The 25,230-nt window shown below is 40.7% G+C and overlaps 1 protein-coding gene across 1 annotated transcript; it reads right to left on the reverse strand.

Moving 5' to 3' along the window:
* Window positions 1-511: 511 nt before the first annotated feature.
* LOC137281455 (uncharacterized oxidoreductase MexAM1_META1p0182-like) lies at window positions 512-24,672 on the reverse strand. Its single transcript, XM_067812692.1, has 9 exons — window positions 24,548-24,672; window positions 9,546-9,676; window positions 9,181-9,276; window positions 8,226-8,364; window positions 7,690-7,730; window positions 2,529-2,598; window positions 2,262-2,298; window positions 1,185-1,233; window positions 512-891 (listed from the first exon to the last, which is right to left on the reverse strand). Exons 1-9 carry the CDS (start codon window positions 24,579-24,581, stop codon window positions 727-729), a joined length of 762 nt encoding a protein of 253 aa, XP_067668793.1. The 5' UTR covers window positions 24,582-24,672; the 3' UTR covers window positions 512-726.
* Window positions 24,673-25,230: the final 558 nt, after the last annotated feature.

Here is a 25,230-nt window from a genome sequence, read left to right on the forward strand (position 1 = left end):
ATTCATATGTAAATACCATTTTCGTATGAAACAAGAAATTGGAATTCCGTTTAACCAGAGTAGTTGTTTGTGATGTCTGTTTTCACTTTCGCACGAGAAAATTGTGATCGGCTGATAAGTAGGTCAGTGCCTGAACTGAACAGGTTAAGGAAACTCACGTTCCGGTTTGAGAATGACATTAATTTTCTCACTTGCTTGTTAAGCTGACAACACACACACGCACCGATCTTTTAAGTGCATGCAAGCACTTGTGTAGTAAGAAGACATTTTGAAATTCTTGTTTCACAGTGATTTATCTACTAATCTATTAAGTACTAAATATCTCTTACTGGGTGCGCCTAGCTCAGATTGCCTTCATAGAGTTGATAACTAATCTTTTATAACCCACAGTAAACAGGAATCACTTTTAGGAAATGCTGATAATCAAGAACAGTAGGGGATAGGGCAATTGTAGCTTCCCCTCATCCACCTCTGACCCATTGCATAGCCCGAAATAAGAATAGATAACCGATTTTCGGAGTGCATATATGTTTATTTATCTAAAACTAAGTGTGTCAAACGGTATTGCACTCAGATAAGTATTCCCGATTATTTTAAACAATTATAAAAAGTAGACGTCATTTGTCAAGTTCCACTATAATCTTGGGTGAATGTGTTTGTTCCACATCCGAAAGTTTTGTACACAGCCTGCTAATGGTGGAGCATAGGCTTCAACCTCAACCGTGTTCAGGCAAGGGCTGGGGTGGTCATTGAGAACCCACCATCGGCCCTAAAACACTCTCCAGTTACAAAAGCTGCTTTGTCCGAGGCTAGAAAGACCACAAGGTGACCAATTTCTTCAGGGGTACCAGCTCGACCAATTGGCGTCGCATTTACAAGACTTTGATGCAGCTGAAAAAGAGACCGTGAATGATTGAGAGAAATGGTGTAGTTTCTACACTGCTATCAGTGAGTACTATATGGTCACCAGTCGTTACCTCATCCCACTTAGGAAGTCTGTGACTTAAATAATGGGAAGTAGTACTTCTTGTAGTAAGCGAGGTTGAGTGTTGTTTTACAGCAATATTGCCGACGTGACGCTAAATATTAACTCACTCACACTCATTTTACAGCAACGTCACTCAATGGCTCATGCTATTAACCACAGGTTTCCACACAAGATTTCGTGGGTTAAAAGCACCTACCTCATCAGTCATCACCTCTGAACCTAATTGGGTGGGTACATATCCGGGGCTAAAACAATGAAACAACAGCGTATTCAGATATCAAAATGCACCATTACATCAAATACAACACTTAATCTGAATACAACTGTCACACTGTGTCACAAATTATAAAAACGACAGGAAAGAGAGTATGGAATGATAGCAAGAAGCCAAGTAAAACCTAATTAATAAGAGCCCCAAATGAAAACCAATTCTGTGGGTGCCTATTACTCGGGTTAATGTTACCGAAGTCAAACAAATCTAAACAAAGAATCAACATTAAATATAGAATACCCTAAGCAAAAGAAGTTAAGTATAACCCATCAATAACAGCCCCAAATGAGAAAAATACAACTTTCCAATTTGTGGATGTGATACCCAATTGCAACATTTTAAACCACTTTCTTTTTTAAAATGTCAGCTACATCTTCCTGTCCCTTGATTTATTTGGAAAAAGATCATTTTCCTAAAATTAACTTACACAAAGACACGTGCTCAATTGATTTGCGCAACTGATTTGCTTATGTGTAATGACGCTACTTCTTTTATATCAGTTTCAGTCTTTCCTAAGATATTTTATATACAATGTATATTTATGAAGTGATTTCCGTGATACAAATGTAAAACTTGTGAGACACCTCAACACAAGATTATATGTTTAGTGTATAATGATTGTCTATTATTGACTCCAGAAATCGACAGTGCATACTTTTTATACTATGAAAATATTAGTGACAACAGTCCAAAAAGAGTGAAAAAATAAAAACATGTTATACAATACATGGTAGCCTTAATTCAAGTTATCTATCTTATATTCAACCAAACTCTAATACATCTACATGAAACAATCTCTATTGAAATATGTTTGCTTTCCAGCATGTTCTTCATTGCAATGATAACGGTAATACGTTCCCCCCGCAAAACCAGTTCTGTGCGTGCTCATTACTCGGGTTGATGCTACCGGACTCAACCGAAGTCAAACAGGTCTTCAAAAAAGAATCCACATTAAATATAGAATCTCCTGAGCAAAACAAAAAGCAAAACGGATATACTTACTTGATTGCATTGACACGTACCCCATGGGACACCAGTTCTGTGGAATGAAATCCATGGTCCATGTTTTACAAAGCTTAGTAAAGTGTTCAAAACATTAATGATAAAAGATTATGATTCCCAGGTGAGTATATGTATTGATGAGTAGCTAGGTTTACCGTGTTGGATTCTGAACATTGGATTCTCCTACAACAAAATGCTCCACAGAAAAATGAAGCAGCCTACAGGGGTTGGCCATACTAAGTTTTGGAAAAAGGTTTAAAAACTAACCGTGAGCAAGGTATCTTGTAAATGTGTCCAGGGCGGCCTTTGACATGGTGTAAAGACCAAGCATTGGAATCTGCAAGGCGAGGCAAGGCGAAGAAGATGAAAAACTTGGTCAAAGACATTTGCATAATATACGAAAATAACAGAAGCAGCACGTTAATCTAGTTCTAACTGCACAATTATCAAACCATATTTTAAAGGATGAATCTGATGTTGCCGCCACGGATACTAAACTACTCAAAAGAAAGTGACCACCCTTATTAATAATCGATAAAATCAAAGCGAAACATCCGTTTCTTATGTTATAGTGCATTTAGTGAAGCCAACATTTGGGACAATGCACGAACATATCCATGAGAAACTCATCACAGATGAAGAGCACCTGTCATGTGATGGAGAGGTAGGAACAGCAGAGTTCACAGATACAACAAGAGTCAAACATGGATGGTTACACATACTTAGTAATGAATGTGACCACCTCTAGCAACAATACATGCCCAGACTCGCCGTCTCACTGATGTCAGCCGACGAATGATGTCATTCATAATGCCACTCGTCCCTGAGAGTGTCTGCAACTTCTTGTCGTTTCGCTAGCGATTCAGGTGATCACAAGTGCTCTATGGGATAAAGGTCAGGTGTGCGTGCTGGCCATGAAAGTGTTCTGGGCATTCAAGAAGTTCTGGACAATTCGCCTTGTGTGGGCCTGCCGTTCTTGTGCTGCAGAAGTGTTACGTGTTGTTGCTGGGGAAGAAATGGTATTGCCACAGACTGAAGTCTGTCATCTCTGTATCTCTGAGGGTTTTCTGAGGATGCACTTCTTGGAGGTAGTTCGGCGCCAGTCTTTCTCCCTTCTGACGGTATACTCGCACCCGGCCATCATAAGGGTACATGGTGAATCGACTTACGTGTGTAAAAACACTCGTACCAGCCAGAGACGTAGGGCCATAGCCCACTGTAACCTGAGAGGACGATCTTCCTGGCTCAGTACCATGCTGGCGACGAAATAGTATTGCCACGAGTTGAAACTTGTCTTCTCTGTATCCCTGAGTGTTCAAGTTCCATCAACCCGTTTGCCGTGGGTTGCGACCCTATGTCAGTGGAGGAAGGGATCCTGGTGGTTGAGGGCAATAGGAGCCTGCAACCGTGTTCCTGTTTGGCCCTGACTTCACCTAGACGGGTGGGTGAATGGGCCCGGTTCAACCAATCGGCTGGTCATGCCTTGCCGTGTGCATGGTCAACATTCTGGAAAGTATGTACTTTGATAACGAATGTTCACATTCTAAAGTCATGATATATAGGTTTGCCTAGAGTCTTATGACACAAGATGGTGGCTCATGGGTCAATCTGACATCTGACATCTATGATGACTTGGGTGGAGGTGACCATTTTCCCACAATACGTTCTGCTATGAACCATAATGCTAATCCTCCCCCAACAAGGCGGAATTTTAAAAAGGTCAACTGGACTTTATTTAAGACTCTATGAACTGAACAACTGAAATATGATTGTTTTGACAATGCTATGGATCCTATTCAGTTGCTCTCGGACAAGCTAAATCCAATAGCCGATGAAACTATTCTCTGCGACACCACACATTCGTAAACCATGGTTTACTGATGATTGCATACAGCCCAGGAAGTGTAGGAAGAACCCAGAGAAATACTTTAGCCGCATCCTACAGTTCACAATTTCAATATAATGTTAAAATAAATAGTAATTTTCCAGCTCCCTGGCGTAATTCCATTGTGGTCCCCATTCCAAAAACTGGCGGGGACCATACTGATCCGTCTAATTACACACCAGTCTCTTTAACGAGCTATGTCTTTAAAACCATGGAACGAATGGCAAACAATAGATTAACTTGGTAGTTTGAAACCAACAACTTTATGACAAATATTCATAGTTGTTTCAGGAAAAATCGTAGTACCTTTGATCATTTGGTACGACTAGAATCCGTTGTTAAAAATGCAATAGTAAACACACAACACACGGTATCAATATTCTTTGATCTTGAGAAAGCGTATGGAAGCATGGCATTTCAAAGGATTTACATGGTTTGGGTTTAAGGAGTCGCTTACCTGACAGGCAATATCAAGTTCAAGTGGGCTCAACTCTGTCTGACCATTATAATCAGGATCAGGGTGTCCCACAAAGCAGTATTTTGTCTGTAACATTCTTTAGTCTTAAGATAAACAGTTCATCCAAAGTTTTAACTGATGCAATCGATGAATCATTTTTTGTGGATGATTTTGATATTTCTTGTCAGTGTAAGAATATGCATAGTATTGAACAGCACTTGTGTTTAAATAAAATCATTTCTACCGTAAATATAAACCACATAAACCCAGAACTCTTTTTAAATGGCACTCCCATCAAAGTTGTGAAGGAGGCCAAGTTCTTAGGTCTGATTTTCGACTCACATTTAACGTTTCTTCCGCATATCATATTCCTCAAAAACTAAATGTCTGAAAGTACTTGATGTATTGAAAGTTGTGTCTAATTCAAAGTGGAGAGGTGATAAAGCTGCCCTTCTACACCTATATAGATCACTTGTCCGTTCGAAGCTTGACTGTGGTTCAATTGTATATGGTGGAGCCTACAAGAGCAACTTAAAGCTATCAGATTCTGTCCATCATCAAGGTCTAAGACTTTGTCTTGGCTTCTTTCGAACTTCACCTGTTGACAGCCTGTACGTCGAGGCTGATGAACCGTCTATTGAGCAGCGCCATAAAAATCAGCTTTACAGTATATAACAAAACTACACGAAGTCCTGCATGTAACTGTGTCTTCCATCCTCTGTATGAGGATTTATACAATAAGAAATTTTCTCTTGTTCCGCCTCTTGGTTTACGAATATAACCACTTATATCTGCTGCCGGCATTGAGTTGCCAGCATAGCTCCTTCTCGTCTTCTTTCTTCTCCTCCTTGGCAGGTTGTTAGGCCACAGGTCGACCTAACATTAAATACACTTAAACAATCAGAAACTAATGCATTACAACATAAACACGAATATAATCAATTAAAACATAACTACTGCTAGACACATATTAGATGATCCTGCGCACTAAACGCATTTATGACAAAAGAGGCGGTACAACGAATTGGGCGAGTACACTTGGCTGCTACAGGTAGCTTGACAATTATGCACGTGCAATACATGCTAACCGTGACATGAAATCAACACCGCATATTCACTCGAATGATAAGACTGCAATTTCAGGCATAAGATACTGATATTCCACGCTAACCTTTAGTTAAGACGAAGACAAATAGGTGATTGGGGCATTGACAAGCATTTTTGATATTCAACAATTTTGTTAAAAAACCCCAGGAAAATGTCATTTGCTTCGTGAAATGGATCTGTTTTCTTAAACATATTTGCTCAGTATATTGTGTTGATTCAATTCGTTGGGATTGTACCTGTTCCCAAATCGAGTGTGCTATAACAATTCATGCGTGAAACGCACGGGGAAAATGAACCTCTCGATATTTATCAGACAACCTGTCTCCCTCTTGTTTCAAGTGGATCGTTCTGTGGGGCGTTCCCAAGTATGCAAATTGGGATCATTTGTCAGATCGTTAATTATCTTATATGTGTTTACCAGTATAGCAATTATAAATCCTTATCTACAGATGGATCCAAAAGCGGTTGCGCTGTGGCTTGTGCCACTGTCGTTGGGTTCAGAACAATATCCTCTAGATTACCGGATAACAGCTCTATTTTTATTGTATAAGCAAAAACAATATTAACGGCTCTTAAATATATTCAAAGACACCCTAAACATAAACAGTATATAATCTATCCAGACTCTCTTTCTTGCCTTCAGGTTATTAAGAATATTTCTTGCAAACATCCACTTATAGTTTTATTGAACTCTAGAATGATCTTGCTACTAGCCAATTAAACACCGTCTTCTGCTGGTTACCCAGGCAGGCTGACATTTTTGGGAACAGCCGTGATCTGTTGTAGAAGGGGGACAACCAGGTAGGTATAAATAAACTACCTGAAATAAAACCACACATTGGTTATACCTACTGGGGTTGTCAGTCCATATTTGAAGAGGTCATCATGCGACGATGTCGTATTGGCCATGCAAGATAAACCCATAACTACCTGTTAAAGGTGAGGATCCCCCGTTTTGTATCCCTTGTGATGCGGGAGTCACGGTCAAGCATATCCTGCTTGGCTGTGTTGAATTCTCCATCACAAGGGATAGATATTTCAATGTCAAAACCATCAAGAATCTTTTTACCATTGTTAGTTGTCCATTTAATCATTGAATTTTTAAGGAAATTGATTTCACTGTTCACTTTCGAGTAATATATTCTGTAGATAAATGTATTTTAATGATTGGTAGTGTAGATTTGCAACTAAAATTGTTTGTGGCTGTACCCTCAAAGGGGGATGTTTCTGGGTCAAGGCCATTCCACGAAGAGAACGTCGAGTTCAGACACCTGCTGCACGTCATAGCACTGTACGTCGACCCATGACATGTCCTAGAGCCGTTACCGCCGCTTCCGCAGACCGGGTTGCGCAGATGAAGAGTATGCAGATGCCGGTCTTCCTGTAGAGTCGTCACACATGGTCTGCCTCATTGTGGCCTGTTTTAGGTGCTGTCAGTCTGCCTGTAACGCTGGAACGCCCTGATGACGGTACCAGGTGTACCACTTCAGGGCCTGAGGAATATGGCTATTGTTGGCACCCACCTGCCTCATACCTGTGCCTATGGCCCTCTCTGTCTCCCTTGCGCTGTTAGCCGTGGCATAATTTCGGTGGTTTTCTGTCAGCTGAGGTGTATGGCCACCTATTCGCTGCCTTTTATACCAATTCTCGTCAACATTTTGCAAAATCTCCAAGTTGCATTTGTCGCTAATTCATGTGCTCCTACACAGCCAACATGCTGCGTTTGGGCGCATGTTTAGTCAGAGTATGGGCAAACCGTTTCACCCTAAAAGGATTTTAGTCACTTGAATAACTTTTCCAAAAGTACAATATATAAAGTGTTCACTTTCTTTTGCGTATGACTTTAGCTTTAACCACTCATTACTAATGTTCTTATATATCATCTTACCTTAATGCAAAAACATGAACTACGTGTCGTTTAAAGAGGTTTCGTTTGTCAGGGTATGAATTCATCTTGTATTTGGCAGAATTACACTCACAATCATAGTCGTGCCGCAACTCGAATTATTGACCACGTTTCCTGAAACAAAAACATCTGATCAAACTAAATCCTTAAGTGAATGTACAAACATAACATCTTCAGGACGAAAGCGGAAATAGCATGTTTTACACATTAGGATCATGTAGACAACTCGACAATCAGTTGTTAGAATACATTTTTAAAGCATCATTTCCTTTCGACTGAATATGTTTGATCATAGGTCCAAGACACACAATGTTTTCACTGAAACTGTGAAAACTTATTTTGGGTACAAATCTATATACAATTTCTTTCTTTTGTTTTCAAGCCTAAACTGTTACAAAAAAGATAAAAATCACAAAGAACAAGCTGAAGAAAATGTGCTGAAAACACCCTTTCCTAGGCCGTACAGCATACACACCAGTGACCAACTGTTCTGGGTATAAGTTATGAGGCAAAGTCTTTGTGTTGTGGTTTTGTACAAAATAAACTATTTCAGAAAGAGAACGACGGCAAAAAACACAATCATACATTCACATTCATTCAGAAAGGTACCTTTAGTTTCAATCAAATGTGGTGCAGCTAACTGTGTCAGAAACAAGGGTGCTTCCAAGTTTACAGCCATGAACTTATCGTACTCTTCTTTGGTCGCTGATGTCAGTGGTTTCATGCCTCCGATCCCCGCATTGTTCACCTAAACACAGATGTGTGACTATTTATGTCTTTGTTTCCGTTTTGGGTATCATCATACTAAGTACACAATAAAACGCGTCTGCTTGTACATATTCGAGCCCGTCAAAGCCACTGTTTGACAATATGAGGAACGTCCCAAATCTTCAAGGTATTATGACACGTTATCCATCAAATAATCACTGATCATAAAACATTTTATGACCCATTAATGGTTGAATCGTCCACTCGTCTCACCGAAAATGAAAAACCTTGAAATTTTCATGAGCCGTGTGTATGCATTCCTATTTAAAGCTGTCGTGATTTAGTTGATGAGATCCTCATTGCAGTGTATCTGCATTCAAACGACACACTGGCATGTTTGACATCAGATCAACATAAGTATTCCATGGATATTGGGGTTGGTGGTGATGTCCATGAAACCCTTGTTTGTCCAATGAAGCGATTTAATGGAACGAGTGTACAGAATCGGTGACTTTCGTAACTCACACTATCCCTACAGCATGGATCGTTGCTTAAACAATCAATCACTCTATGTTATAGTTCTTTCATTTGGAAGGACCATAGTCCTTATCGGTGGTAAACAAGCAGCATGAATCAACCCTATATCTAAATTTTGATGTTATTTGTTTCTTGTTATGGCCACAAACAGTTTTGGGCCATCCATAACTTAAGTCGAACGTGCCTGCTCCAGATCGATTACACGTGGGTGGCCCTGCAGATTTCCAGTGTCAAACAATAAAAGCAACTATCGTGATACTACAGACGGTACTTATTTTTAGATCCTCTAGTGATTCAGCAAAACCCGAAGTATAGTCACCAGTATGTCTATTTTCCCGAACTTCTTCTTGGTTGTGTCAATGAGAGTCCTTCGGAAGGCATCCTGCGTGATGTCACCCACGTTTGTGAGAACATCCTAAAATAGAAAACTGATCACTTTGATGAAATAGTACTTTGAAACAATGTAATATTCTTCATTTTGGCAGTGACGAAAGGAAATTCACAATTGCGTTTTGGCACTAGTTTTAAAAGAAGATTAGAAACTGTACAGGAATCGACTTGAGGACCCGATTCGCAAACAGGACATAGCTTTTACAGTCCAAAGGAATAGTAGCGCCTTTGACTATCGGGGCTACGCTTTAATGTGTAGGGTGGTGGTGACATTCTTGAATGATTTCTATTGACCTGGCATCCCGCCTCCTTGCAGTCCTTGACCACTTCCTCCAAGTTCTTCTGGTTCCTACCAGTCAAGGACAGCTTGGCTCCTTCCTTTGCAAACGCTAGGGCAATTCCTGCTCCAATACCTGAACTGGAACCTGAAAGAAAGATTACCTTTACACATTTTAGGATACAAAGAACTGAAGTTCGTTCTGGAGTGTGAGATTGTATCTGTTAATGTGTATACATAAATTTGTTGACCTAATACCTGTAAACTGCTCGTGCTGTGTACCAACCTGAGAAGATCTGATCACTTACCATCCTTATGTTTTGGAATGTTGCCTTTCGGTAGATCTAACAGTTCATATGTACATTTTGTATTATGAGATTGTTAATTTATGTGATGTATCTAATGGCATTAGAATACAGATTCTAATGTCCAGTGTTCAGATTCATGCATTATTCAGTATCTTTTTAAATTCTAATTACATACTCGTGGTAGGTTCTGGGTCCGACTCAGCTTGTCGTAAGAGGCGACTAACGGGATCGGGTGATCAGGCTCGCGGACGTGGTTGACACATGTCATCGGTTCCCAATTGCGCAGATCTATGCTCGTGTTGTTGATCACTGGATTGTCTGGTCCAGACTCGATTATTTACAAACCACCGCCATATAGCTGAAATATTGCTGAGTGCGGCGTAAAACTAAACTCACACACAGGTCCTGGGTAACGCCGAGAGCTCGCCACTCTCGTTGTGGACACGGAGGCATATTTGGTCGAAAACCCGTTTGCCGTGGGTTGCAGTCCTGTGTTGGTGGAGGAAGGGACCCTGGTGGTTGAGGGCATTAGGAGCCTGTTCCATATTCCTGTTGCTCAGCACACCACTTTGGCCCTGATTTCACCTAGACAGGTGGTTGAATGGGCCCGGTTCAACCAATCGGCTGGTCATGCTAAGCCCTGTACAGAAATCCAATTTCATTACTCGTAATGTCGTATGTCCATCACTTGATTACTGGCCACGTTTCCTGATTATTGAGACTTTGGATAAGACTCCCTTGAAACTGAATCCTTTTGCGATTTCAAAAGGAGTTTACGGCATAGCGGAAGAAGTCAAGAATACTCAGCGGTTGCGTTCAGGATCCCTGTTAATCGAATGCAACAGGAAACAGCAAGCAATGAACCTGCTATCAACAGATATGTTCGTTGGTATTCCCGTTAAGACCTCTGCTCATAGAACCTTCAATACTAGCAAAGGGATTGTAAGAGACAGAGATCGCCTCTTTGCTGATATGACGGAGATTAATATCGCATCTGAGAAGAAGGATCAAGGAGTGTTATATGTCAGGAGATTTACAACCCGCAAAAACAGTTCACAGAAACACTTATCTCTTCTAATAGATACATATTTTATTATTGGAAGTTTAAATTCATAACTGTGCTTGTTTGTGGCTGTATCCTCAAAGGGGGTTGAAGTACTGTAAAACTATTGTCCACCAACATTCAAAGTAAATTCTAAATTTCCAGGTTTTTAATCGTAGTATAAGTGTTGTTTTATTGTATGGCTAGATTTCACAAATTGCTGACGGCTGAGGGGATGATGTAAATCCAGCTAGGGTCCATGCAGGTAGCAAAGGTACTGTAAGTCCCCATGGTCTCTAGTATGGTGAATCTACCTTCAGTTGTTAGCAATCTATAGCCCAGTTTTATATTGTATTGTCCTCTATAGATAAATTGTTTTAGGCATAGTTACTAGTTTTACATTCTTTTCTGTGATGTTCTAGTTGTTTGACTGTCCTTCGTCGACAGGTTTTTATACTACTCATATATTCCATTTTAATTTTACGTTCCCGTCACGATATGGCTGAAATATTGCCGATGTATCGTTAAATTTTAACTCACTCACTCACTCATCTCTTCTTGTTTTCAGCACCAAACCCTCCTAAGTCAATCAAGGCAGGTTACTGCAATGTGAATGTTGATGTGTACATCCCTAGCCCTCTGCGGTGCTTTAAAAGTCTAACGTACGGCCATGGAGTGAATAATTGTACATTGTCTGTTGCTTGTGCTCACTGTGCTGAGTATACACATGTAACGGAAGATAGTGACAATAGTTAGAGAAAATGCACCAACTGTCACGGAAGTCACTCATCCTTTTCTAAAGACTGTCCTGTGTGGCAAAAACAGATGGAAATAAACAGGGTTAAATATACCAGGAATGTCAGCTTTGCTGAAGCAAAAAATCTTGTTCAGTCTGGAGAACACACTGAAACCTATGCTTCTATTGCCAGCACATCAACCGAAACAACCCATAAGGAAAGTCCTTCAGCCACAATTAACATTACCTCCACATACCTCATACGCTTTTCTCCTGATCAGTTCACTCAGACAGCGAAATCACTTTCACAGCAGAACCTTTTGCAGGAACAATCTTGTCTTTCACAAACTGAGAAATGAGAACCAGCTTGGAAAGCTTGGAAAGTCCAAACTCAAATCATGGATAGACACTTCAAAAACAAATCGAACCTCTAAAGGGTCAGATAAGACAAAACTATCAAACAAATTTGGATCACTAGAGGGCATGGATGTTTCTGATAGCATTCATCAAAGGACACATAGCTTATCGCCCTCAAAGAAAGTGCAGGGCAGATCCCCCAATCAACCCTCCTAAAAGATAGTTCATTCTAAAAATTGTAGAGGCTTACGGTCCAATTTGAATGAGTTACAGCTTTTAGTCCAAGATTTTGCATCATCATCATTCTGTCTGCAGGAAACCTCTTTGAAGCAGACAGATACTTTTAGTTTACGTCATTTTTACGCATATCATTATTTTTCACCTCCGGGTGACAGAGTCACTGGGGATCTTCAATCCTTGTTTAACATGATGTATACATAATCCTGTAAAGCTCGTAAATAATCTCCAAGCCGTTGCAGTTAGACTTACTCTTCATCTTACCTTTACACTATGCTCTTTGTATATTCCACCTTCTTCAACACTCCAACAGTCAAATCTGCAAGCTTTCTATGACCAACTTCCTAAACCTTGTATAATGATGGGTGATCTCAAAAATGTTCTGCCTTTTTCCTTGCTTTTCTGGCCTGTCTACAATCTGCATTGAACCACTGTTTTCATACATGTGGTGTCGTAGAGCACTTTGGTATACACTCGTCAGCTATTTTATTTAAAATGTCAGAAAAAGTTTGAATTGGATCAGTTATATCACTGAAACAGCCAGGTCGCAGTTTTGATTCACACATAGTTTGTTATAACGACCGGTTAGCCTTCGAATAGTTCCATCTTGTAAACGATGGAGAATCATATAGAGTAATTTCTGACAGGATAGTTGGGAAGTGGCCACTTCCACAAAGGTCATTATGAACAGACCAATCAAATTCATTGAGGAGGTTAGAGTCGACAAGAGATAAATCCAGAGAAGAATAAGTGGCAGCTGCAGGATGCAGATAGATGCTTGAATCATCATTAAATATGCACATGTCATTATTTGAAATGAAATCTTCAATTATTTTGCCTTTAGTATTAGTGCTAGTACTGCCCCATAATGGGTTGTGACCGTTTAGGTTATCCATAATAACACATGGTTTTGGGAGTTGGCCACAGAGTGGCTGAAGGTCAGTATGTTGAAGTGTTGAAGAAGGCGGAATATACAGAGAACATAATGTAAATGCTACACCAAGAGTCAGTCGCACTGCAACAGCTTAGAGATTAGTGTTTAGTATAACAGGGCTATGAATAACATCTTGCCGTATGAGAATAGTAGAACGTCCAGTGGCCCTATCACCCGGAGGGGAAAGAGAATGATAGGCGTTAAACTGGCTAAGTTAAAATTATCTGTCTGTTTCAGATGTATGTCATTCGAGCAGAATGCGGATGGTGTGAGATCCTGGACTAAAAGCTGTAGTTCATTGAAATTAGTTCTTAGACCTCTACAATTCTACTGTACGATATTAGTAAAGTGACCTATCTTTTAGGTGGATGGATAGGGGATCTACCCCTTATTTTTTTAGGGCGTCAAGCTATGTGCCCTGGGATGGATGTTTTCTGACACATCCATGTCCTGCAATGAACCAGATCTGTTAAATAACTGAAGATGTTTCTCCGAACCCTTAGAAGCTCTGACAACTTTTTTCCACTGTTTCTGGCACCCGTGGCGAGCCACCTCCTCGTGGTGGGTGCTGGGTAATGCTAAGAGCTCGCCGACACCCCCGTAGTGGACCCGGGGGCATATTTGGTCCACCAACCCGTTTGCCGTGGGTTGCGGCCCTGTGTCGGCGGAGGAAGGGATCCTGGTGGTTGAGGGCAATAGGAGCTTGCAACCGTGTTCCTGTTGCTCAATACACCACTTTGGCCCTGACTTCGCCTAGACGGGTGGTCGAATGGGCCCGGTTCGACCAATCGGCTGGTCACGCCAAGCTCTGTGCATGGCTTTTCTATATATGTCATTGCACAAATTTGATTTGATCTTGTTTTGCTGTCGGTCTTGGCCTAATTGCTCATCTAATTTTGAAATCTGATGTTGTGAACTTTGCCTAGTGTCTTATGCTCAGAAGGCGGTGGCTCATGGGCCAATCTGGTGGGATATATCTTTTCAAGATATTTTCTGCTTGAGTATACCCTCCTAGTATCCTTGGTGCCGTCTGCAGGAGATCCACAGGCATGAGGCATCGTCCTTGTTGACACTCCATGGTGGGTGGGGAGCTAGGAGGGTGAATCATATATTTTTCTACCATGGCACCCCCACTTAAAAAACGAGAATCTGATGATTCGTTATCTTCAGATGAGAAGTTGCATACAACGTCCAGTAACCCTGACAATTGGCCTCGTTTCATTGTGATGTGTGCCCCTGAAGGGGGCCCTCTCAAGTTAAATCCCTTTACTGTGTCAAAAGGCATTGAAGGTTTGGTTGGGGAGGTGAAAGACATTAAAAAGTTGAGATCTGGTTCCCTGCTAATCGAATGCAGGAAAGAAATACAATCCAAAATTCTGCTCAAAACAAAGTCTCTAGCAAATGTTCCTGTAGAGGTGTCCCCTCACAGGACACTAAATACCAGCAAAGGCATCGTCCGTGATACTGGACGTTGCCTTTCAGACATGAGTGAACTTGACATAGTTACTGAACTACAATCACACGGCGTTACTCATGTTAAACGCTTTACAGTCAAAAAGAATAATGATGTCTTCAAGACAAATACTTACTTGCTTACATTTTGTCTCTCGATGCCTCCAAAATCTCTGAAAGCAGGATACTGCAACTTAAGGGTTGATACTTTTATCCCCAACCCCTTGAGGTGCTATAATTGCCAAAAGTATGGGCACGGATCCAAGTCATGCCACAATCCAGCTGCATGCCAACGATGCGCTGGAGCGTGCAAAGATAGTACCCTTTGTGATAACACACCTGTATGTGTAAACTGCTCTGGTTGCCATCCCTCTTCATCCAAGGAATGTCCTTCCTGGAAGTTACAATCAAAGATTTCACGGGTGAAGCATGAGCAAAACGTTTCGTTCTTTGAAGCAAAACAGATCGTTCTGGCACAAGAACAGTCGGGCCCGAGTTATGCTGCTGTTGTTTCTGCTTCTGTTCAGGCCTCTAAACCAAAACACGTTTCATGAAGTCAGTCGGTTGCCAAACGGATTACACGTGGGCTAGTACATCAGCTCCAACATTGCTCTCTGCTGAAATACAGGCGAATTCTTCAAACGATACTACCAGCGTACAAACTATTGTTCAGTCTAAGGTATCCTCTGGGAAGGATTCATCTGCTTCAAACAGGCATCTAAATCAGACTCTAATGTGAAGTCAAAAGTGAACACTACATCCAGATCGAGCAATGCAAGAAAAATCAACGTAACGGGTCTCCTAAGGGGTGTAATGATCAGGTCCAACTATATAATAAGTTTGGATCACTTGAGGCCATGGATATGTCCGACCACATCCAAGGTCGGACTCATAGCTTGTCACCCACAAGGAAAGTGAGGGGTAGATCTCCTGTACATCCACCAAGGAAATAATGTCTTCTGCTATAATTCAGTGGAATTGTAGAGGACTCCGGACTAATTTAAATGATCTACACTTATTAAACCAAGATTTTAAACCGTCGGCGTTCTGCATCCAAGAAACTTATCTGAAACAGACAGATAATTTTGAGCTCCGTCCCTTCAATGCATACCACTCTTTTTCTCCTCCGGGTGATAGAGCTTCTGGTGGTTCATCAATCCTGGTGAGGAACAATATTATCCATAGCTCAGTTCCACTAAAAACAAATCTTCAAGTTGTTGCAGTCCGACTTACATTACAAGTTGCTTTTACTTTATGCTCTTTATATATTCCGCCTTCATCGACTGTCCAACTAACTGATCTGCAAGATCTTTATGATCAACTACCTAAACCCTGTAAAATCATGGGTGATTTAAATGGTCACAGTCCACTATGGGGTGGCATTAATGCAAAAACCAAAGGTAAATTACTTGAGGAATTTCTTTCAAATAATGATCTATGCATATATAATGACGGCTCAAATACATATTTCCATCCTGGCACAGGTACTTATTCAGCTCTTGATTTGTCTATTACTGATTCCAACCTATTGAGTGAATTTGAATGGTCAGTCCACGACGATCTCTGTGGAAGTGACCATTTCCCAACAATATTAAACCCTGTGATGCCATCTGACGTTACACCATCATTAAGATGGAATTTTAAAAAAGCTAACTGGCCTTTATATGAAACACTCTGTGCAGACAAACTAAAACCTGAACTTTTTAATGATATTCCTGATGCCATATAATGTTTTTCAGATGAATTGAATAATATTGCTGACGAGTATATACCAAAGTCCTCTGCAGTTCCACATGTGCGAAAACCATGGTTTAATGATGAATGCAAACAGGCTAGGAAAGCACGGAAGAGAGCGGAACATTATTTCCGTCGCCATCCTATGGTCCACAATTTAGATAAATTCAAAATTTTAAATGCTAAAGCAAGGCGTACTTTCAAGCAAAGTAAACGCCACTCTTGGCGAACCTATATATCAAAAAAAATTCACGCACACCGATATCAAAGGTGTGGAATATGATCCAGAAAATCAAGGGTAACGGTTCTAAATCTAGCATTCACCATCTCCAAGATGGGAACCATTTATTGATTAATAAATCAGACATTGCGAACAAACTTGGTGAGACACTGGCAAAACATTCTTCCTCATCACATTATGTACCCCAATTTAAAAAATACCAAAATCAGCAAGAAAAGAAGGTTATTAATTTCAGTTCAGATAATGGGGAAGATTACAACGAAACTTTTTCGATACATGAGCTTCATACTGCTCTTGACCAGGCTCACGATACTGCTACAGGAGCTGATAACATACATTACCAACTTCTGAAGCACTTACCGGAATCGTGTTTAGAGACCCTTTTAAATATTTTTGATAGTATTTGGACATCTGGCGAATTTCCTTCTTCATGGCGTGATGCTATAATTGTTCCAATTCCTAAACCTGGACGTGACCATACCGATCCTTCCAATTATCGACCAATTTCACTCACTAGCTGTGTTTGCAAGACCATGGAACGCATGATCAATAACCGATTAGTTTGGTATTTGGAAACAAATAATCTAATCACTGATATACAATGTGGTTTCCGTAAAAACAGAAGTACCATTGATCATTTAGTACGTTTAGAATCTTTTGTTAAAAATGCCATCATTAATAAACAACATGCAGTGTCGATCTTTTTCGATCTGGAAAAAGCATACGATACGACGTGGAAATATGGTATTTTAAGAGACTTACATGATTTTGGATTAAGGGGCCGTTTGCTTCAATTTATATCCAATTTCTTAAACGATAGACAATTTTAAGTCCGAGTGGGTTCAACCTTATCTGACCATTATAATCAGGATCAGGGTGTCCCACAAGACAGTATTTTGTCTGTCACACTGTTTAGTATTAAGATTAACAGTTTGTCCAAGGTTTTAAATGATTCAATAGATGGATCACTTTTCGTGGATGATTTTAATATATCTTGTCGTGGTAAAAATATACACACTATTGAACGACAACTACAGTTATGTTTAAGCAAAATAAATAAATGGTGTCTCGAAAATGGATTCAAATTTTCTCAGTCAAAAACTAATTGTCTACACTTCTGTAGAAAATATAAGCCACATAAGGACCCTGAACTGTTTCTAAATGGCACTCCCATCAAAGTGGTCAAGGAGGCCAAATTCTTGGGTATAATTTTCGACTCTCGTTTAACTTTTCTTCCGCATATTAAATATATAAAAAATAAATGCTTGAAGGCGCTGGATTTAATAAAAGTTGTTTCCAACTCAAAATGGGGAGGGGACCAAGCTACCCTCCTTCACCTCTACAGATCATTGGTCCGTTCAAAGCTTGATTATGGCTCCATTGTATATGGTGGAGCCTGTAAAAGCAACCTTAAACTTCTTGATCCTGTCCACCACCAAGGTTTAAGACTCTGTCTTGGATCTTTCAGAACTTCACCCATTGACAGTCTCTACGTTGAGGCCGATGAACCATCTCTTACACAACGTCGTATAAAATTGTCTTTACAATAAATTTCTAAATTATACTCACATGAATCTAACCCTGCCTATAACTGTGTTTTCAGTCCCCTTTAAGAGGACTTATACAACAAAAAATCTTCTCTTGTTCCGCCTCTTGGACTGAGAATTAAGCCATTTATTGCTGCTTCCAGCATTGAGCTGGAACGTATAGCTCCTTCCCGTCTTCTTTCTTCTCCTCCTTGATACGATGCAGAAGAAGTGGGACACCCAAGTGGGTATAAACAAATTACATGTGATAAAACCCACTGTTAGTTATACCTACTTGGGTTGTCAGTCCAGATTTGAAGAGGTCATTATGCGACGATGTCGCATTGGCCACACAAGATACACGCACGAATATATATTAAAAGGTGAGGATCCTCCGTTTTGTATCCCTTGTGATGAAAGAATCACAGTCAAGCATATCTTGCTTGACTGTGTTGAGTATTCCATCACAAGGGACACTTATTTCAATTCAAGAACAATGAAGGATCTTTTTAACAATACCAGTTCTCATTTAATCATAGGATTTTTAAAAGCATTAGATCTATTAGCTGATTTGTAAATAGATATATATTTTATAATTGGAAGTTTAAATTAGTAACTCAAATTGTTAGTGGCTGTACCCTCAAAGGGGGTTAAAGTACTGTAAAATTATTGTCCTCCTGAGAGGGTACGTAAGTCCCGAAACATTTGATCTAAATTTAAGGTTTCCAGGTTTTTAATCGCAGTATTTTTGTTATTTTAATGTATGGCATATTCTCCGCATAAAAACCAATGACTGAAGGGATGATGTGAATCCAGCTAGGGTCCATGCAGGTAGCAAAAGTAATGTAAGTCCCCATGGTCCCTAGTATGGTGATCTACCTTCAGTTGTTGGCAATCCATAGCCCAGTTTTATATTGTATTGTCCTCTTATAGTTGAACTGTTCTAGATCTAATTACTAGTTTTACATTCTCTGTGATATTCTAGTTGTTTTACTGTCCTTTGTTGACAGTTTTTTTATGATATAAATGTATTCCATTTCATGTTAAATTGTTCTCGTCACGATATGGCTGAAATATTGCCGATGTGACGTTAAATATTAACTCACTCACTCACTCCACTGTTTCTGCCCTAGTCTTGACTGTATTTTTAACTGCTTTCTTTGCACTTGTTTCTGGACGAGTCTTCTGAGTGGACTGAGGCAATTACTGTGCGTCACCCTGAACTTGGATCAAACTAGTGACTGCCGAATTTACTCTTGACAAACTTTCTGAAGGTGTCTTCATGACTGATGCATATGACACATTGGGTACTGTTGATTCAACAATCTTTTTTGCATCGGCGAAGCTAATGTTTTGAGTAAATTTAACTTTGTTGATTTCCATTTGTTTTGTTTTTTTCAATCTGTACAGTCTTTGGAAAAGTATGAATGATTACCGGAACAGTTTGTGCATTTTTTAAAAAGTACTTTCACAATGTCAGTTACGTGTGAAGTCTCGCTACAGTGAGCACATGTTACTGGCTTTGTGCACGTGTTGAAACAATGACCATATTTTTGGCATCTGAAACATTGCAAAGGATTTGGAATGTAAACGTTAACTGACAGGGTGCAGTAACCAATCTTGACACACTTAGGAGGATTTTGTGAAGAGAAGGAAAAGATCCTGTACGCAAGCGTTTTATGTTCTCCACCTCAATTGCGATGCCATATATGAACTTAGAAATTACAAAAGGGTTTAGTTTCAGTGGTGTCTTGTCTACAGTATTGAGAACCAGGAAACGTGGCCAATTGTCTGTTGAGTTGGATGACCTCTGTTCATTATCATTGTCGAGCTGACGTTTGTATGGGTTTTTTTTGTCTTTTTGTGGGAGTTTGGTAGTCCATGGTAAGGTTATTTTGATTCATCATCAGGGCTCCCCGCCCACCACGGAGTATCACAAGGACAATGCTAATTGCAAGTGGGTTTCCTACACCCGGATGATATACTCCAGCAGAAAAATTAATAATTAATAATTCTACCAGATTGGACCATGAACCACCGCCTTCTGACACTGACATCTAGGCACATTTTCCCAATTTAAAAAAAACAAATGTATCATAGCATATATATATGTATAAATGTACATTTAAATATTGTGTTGAAATTAATACCAAGCCAAACAATGATCGAGCAATGAAATTTCGTGCTGAGGGCTTGGCATGACCAGCCGATTGGTTGAACCGGGCCCATTCAACCACCCGTCTAGGCGAAGGCAGGGCCAAAGTGGTGTATTGAGCAACAGAAACACGGTTGCAGGCCCCTGTTGCCCTAAACCACCAGGACCGCAACCCCCGGCAAACGGGTTGGTGGACGAAATACGGTGGACGGTTGGTGCACCCAGCACGAGGAGGTGGCCGTCACGGGTGCCTGTGATGAGAGAGTCATGGTGAAACATATCCTGCTTGACAGTGTTGAATTCTCCATCACAAGGGATAAATATTTCAATGTCAAAACTGTTAAGGATCATTTACCAACGTTAGTTCTCATTTAATTATTGATTTTTTAAAAAGAAATAGGGGCGGTGGGGTAGCCTAGTGGTTAAAGCGTTCACTCGTCACGCCGAAGACCCGGGTTCGATTTCCACATGGGTACAATGTCTTAGGCCCCTTTTCTGGTGTCCCCCGCCGTGATATCGCTGGAATATTGCTAAAAGCGGCGTAAAACCAAACTCACTCACTCACTTTAAAATAAATTGATTTCATGACTGAGTTTTGATTATTATGTTCTGTAGATAGTACCATTTTAATTATTGGTAGTTTAGATTAGTAACTTGAACTGTTAAAGGCTGTACCCAGAAAGGGAGTTGAAGTATTGTAAAATTATTGTCCTCCTCAGAGGGTACGTAAGTCCCAAAACAGTTGAAAGTCAGATTTAATCTTCCGATTTTTTAGTCGTAGAATATGTGTCATTTTATATTGTGGCTAATCTTGCATACAGTCGCCAGCAGCTGAGGGGATGGTGTAAATCCAACTAGGGTCCATGTAGGTAGCAAAGGTGCTGTAAGTCCCCATGGTCCCTAGCATGGTGATCTACCTTCTGCTGTTGGCGATCTATAGCCTGTTTTTATGTTGCATTGTCTAAACAGTGATATTAGCTTTAACTTTTCATGCTAGTTTTAATTCCGCTTGTGATATTCTAGTGGTTTTGCTGTCCTTCGTTGACAATTTTTTACAGTATCCATATGTTTCATTTAAGTGTTAAATCTTCTCGTCACGATATGGCTGAGATAATGCCGATGTGACGGTAAGTATTACCTCAGTCAGACAGTCCTATATTTCGCATGTAATGAGACCTCGTGCAGCATTCTCTATTTACATGTCCCTGTAACTTATGTAAAGGACGATTTACTGCTGACAGTGTTATGAGTATAATCAGTCTCACCTGTAATGATAGTAACCTTTTCCTTCAGAGCCATTTCTACAGCAGATTAATTATCAACAAGCCTATTCTGCGACTTAATGCCCTATATGTTGTGGAATATATTTCAAGACCACGAGTGAGGTGATTGTGTTATCTACAGCAGGAACGTATCAAATAATAAATAACAATGCTGAGACATGAGCACACTTGCTTGCATTGTTTCCCTTGTCCCCTGATTCAACTCATGACTTGGCATATTGTTTTTAAGAGCCTTCGCCTGTTGAAGTCTTAAAGTGTTCACAGGGGGAGGATGGCGTCTACATATATACCCGGTATAAAAAAAGAAACTTCACATTCTTTTTTCAGGGCACATTAAAAGAGTTAGATGGTTAAATTGTTATTATTTCATTGCTGAGATCTGTGTGATGTACTCGATACACTGACAGTGTCACAAACAGTTCCATTAGGCTACAACGCCGTTCCAAAACATGGGAAAACAGAAAGTCAAGTCACAAGAATTTTTTTTCGAAATTTCTCAGTTTAATATTGTATATGCCGCCCCACGCATACACCACTACCGACCACCTCCTCCTCATCGACTGCCTGATGCTTGTGAACACGTGGTTGGGGATTCTACGCCATTGCTTTTGCAAGGCAGCGCCAAGTTCCTGCAAATTCTGAGGTTGGCTTCTAAGGCCACGAAGCCTTCTCCCAAGTGCATCCCAAACACGCTCTAATGGATTAAAGTCAAGGGACGTCAATGGCCAATCCATGACGTTGATTTCAGCGTTTTGAAGGAAACATCGCGATATGTGGCCGAGCATTATCATGCTGGAACTGTAGACCTGGGCCATGTGCTGCCATGAAACGAACGATTTCAGTGGTGAGCACCTGGTCGCGGTAAAGAGCAGCAGTGAGGTTTCCACAGATGACCAGAAGTCGGGAACGGTTGTTCTCACAGAAAGCATCCCACACCATGCAGCTTCTGTCGACTTCCTGAACAGAACATTGGGCATACCGTTCACGATGTCGTCTACAGACTCGAATCTGAGTCTGAGGGTAAAAGTGGATCCATCACTAAAGACGACTCGATTCCAGTCTCTCTGGGACCATCGCAGGTGACGCTGGGCAAACAGCAGACGTTGACTTTGGTGAAACGGCGTTTGCTGTGGACCCACAATATGGACGTCGAGAATGGAGATTGACAGCCCACAACCGATTTCGAATGGTCTGCAAGGACAGTCGGCCTCTAAACATCTCAGTCCTGGTTCGTGTAGGTGACGTGGGACGATTTGGCAGTCTTCTGCTTGGGACGTCACACGTGGACGACCCGACCTTGGGCGATCAGAAGTGGTGCCAGTTTGTTGTAGACGACCTCGCAAGTCATACACAGTAAAAGGGCTGCATCCCATTGCAATTGTGACGTCAATACCTGATCTTTCCGCTTGCAACATGCCAACGGGACGTTCACGTTGCACATTTGACAGTCGTGGCATTTAAAGTATCGTTAGAACTGTGGTTTGAAAGTGTTCACTTCTTGAGGCCCAATGCAAACACGTGCAAATGAAGAAAACTTCGATGCAAAGATTACGTGAAAGATAGAGATCTCATTTCGGATACATAGATGTATCATCAGAGAAGAATTATTTAATTTATTTTTATAAATTACATTTTTTGAAGGTTCTTTTTTGACTCAGCATATTAGATTTATGGACATTGTCACAAGTGAGTGAGTGAGTTGAGTTTTACAATATTCCAGCTATATGGCGGCCGTCTGTGAATAATAGAGTCTGGACCAGACAATCCAGTGGTCAACAGCATGATCATCAATCTGTGCAATTGGGAACCAATGACATGTGTCAACCTAGTCAGCAAGCCTGACCACCCGATCCCGTTAGTCGCCTCTTACGACAAGCAGAGTCACCCTTTATGGCAAGCATGAGTTGCTGAAGGCCAATTCTACCCCGGACCTTCACGCGTCAGTAGGGATGGTAATACATGATATTTCATTAGTTGATGTGACGTACGTACTGCTGAAGGGAACAGCAGGAGAGAAAACATCAATATCTCAAGTGACAACAATATCTAATAAGGAATTAGATTTGTCCAATGATTTGTAAAATGGTTAAATACTTTATGCTTGGCAGTCTGCATTAGTCACTCAGATTGTAAGTGGCTGTATCCTCTGAGGGGTTATCGTATCGTATCGTAATTGTGCACATGCACAAATAGTAAATTCACAGAAATTTCAGTACCTCGACACTGAACAGTACCTCGACAGTGGACCCGTGAAGGTCCCGGGGTAGAATAGGCCTTCAACAACCCATGCTTACTATAAAAGGCGACTCTGCTTGTCGTAAGAGGCGACTAACGGGATCGGGTGGTCAGGCTCGCGGACTTGGTTGACGCATGATGTCATCGGTTCTCAATTGTGCCTATCGATGCTCATGTTGTTGATCACTGGATTGTCTGGTCCAGACTCGATTATTTACAGACCGCCGCCATATAGGTGGAATATTGCTGAGTGCGGCGTAAAACTAAACTCACTCATTCACTCACTTACCTCGACACTGAACAGAAGCAGGACAATCAACAAAACCAATTTCTTGACAAAGATAAACATTTAAAAAATAATATGCATCTGCAGCAGCAACCTAAACAGTATCACCACGAACAACAATACCACAGTGAACATCGGCATGCACCTCAAACGGCACCAAGTTCAGTATATCCAGTATATGCTTGTTCTTACATGAGACTAATAGGACCCGATAGCCTAGTTAGTATATCCATGGTTTTCGTGTCGTCGGTGTCTGAAAAGCCTGAGTCGGTGATCACAATGTTAATCAGTTTACTTTCTGGCCCGGTCTCTGTAATATACAATTAAGCCACGAGGACGAACTATTTCCGACTGTGTTTACAAATTATTTACAAATACCCGAACTTCACCACCCGATTTTTCTCGCTTCTTACAACCTGCATTACTTGCTGACATATCAATGATCGGGGATTCAAAACCATGAAAGGTCCTTTATAAGTATAAACAGTCTCACCTGTAATGATAGCAACTTTTCCACTCAGAGCCATTTCAACAACGGGTAACGTATCCTCCAACCTGCCTCGCTGAGAGGCAATGTCCTGTGTGTCTTGCAATAGCTTTCACGAGAACGAGGTCACTGGGTTATCCAGTCGTAGGTCAAGTTCTAGATAACACTGTGGACGCATGAGCACACACGTTTGGACTATTGCCTTTGTGTCGTCATTCAACCTTAAATCATGACTTTGCACGTCTACATAAGACATAACTCTACAATTTGTAATCTTCCAGAACATGTTTGTTTCCATAACAACTCGCACGAGTGCACTTCAGACCATCTTGTGGGTTCATAGTCTGCTAAGTCACATTTGGGGGTGTTGGCTAGGGGTAGTGTCTAATCATGTATTTTACGACTACATGCCCTGAACCAACCAACGTAAATGGGACAGTTTTGCAATTTAATTCAACATCCTACATGGCATATTTACACTCGACTTTCTCCCCTGTCTAGTATATGCAAGACTTTCTGTTGTTCGTGGTATATCTACAACCTCTTTTCTCTTATTACATTGTATATCTGCACTTGTTATTGTGTTAATGTGCACCCAGCTTCTGTCTGTCAGAATGACCCATTTCTGGTGTCCCCTGCCGTGGCAGTGCTTGAATAATGATAAACTCGTCGTAAAATCAACTTCACAC

The sequence above is a fragment of the Haliotis asinina genome, chromosome 4 (genome assembly GCF_037392515.1).
Source record: "Haliotis asinina isolate JCU_RB_2024 chromosome 4, JCU_Hal_asi_v2, whole genome shotgun sequence".
Classification (NCBI taxonomy): domain Eukaryota; kingdom Metazoa; phylum Mollusca; class Gastropoda; order Lepetellida; family Haliotidae; genus Haliotis; species Haliotis asinina.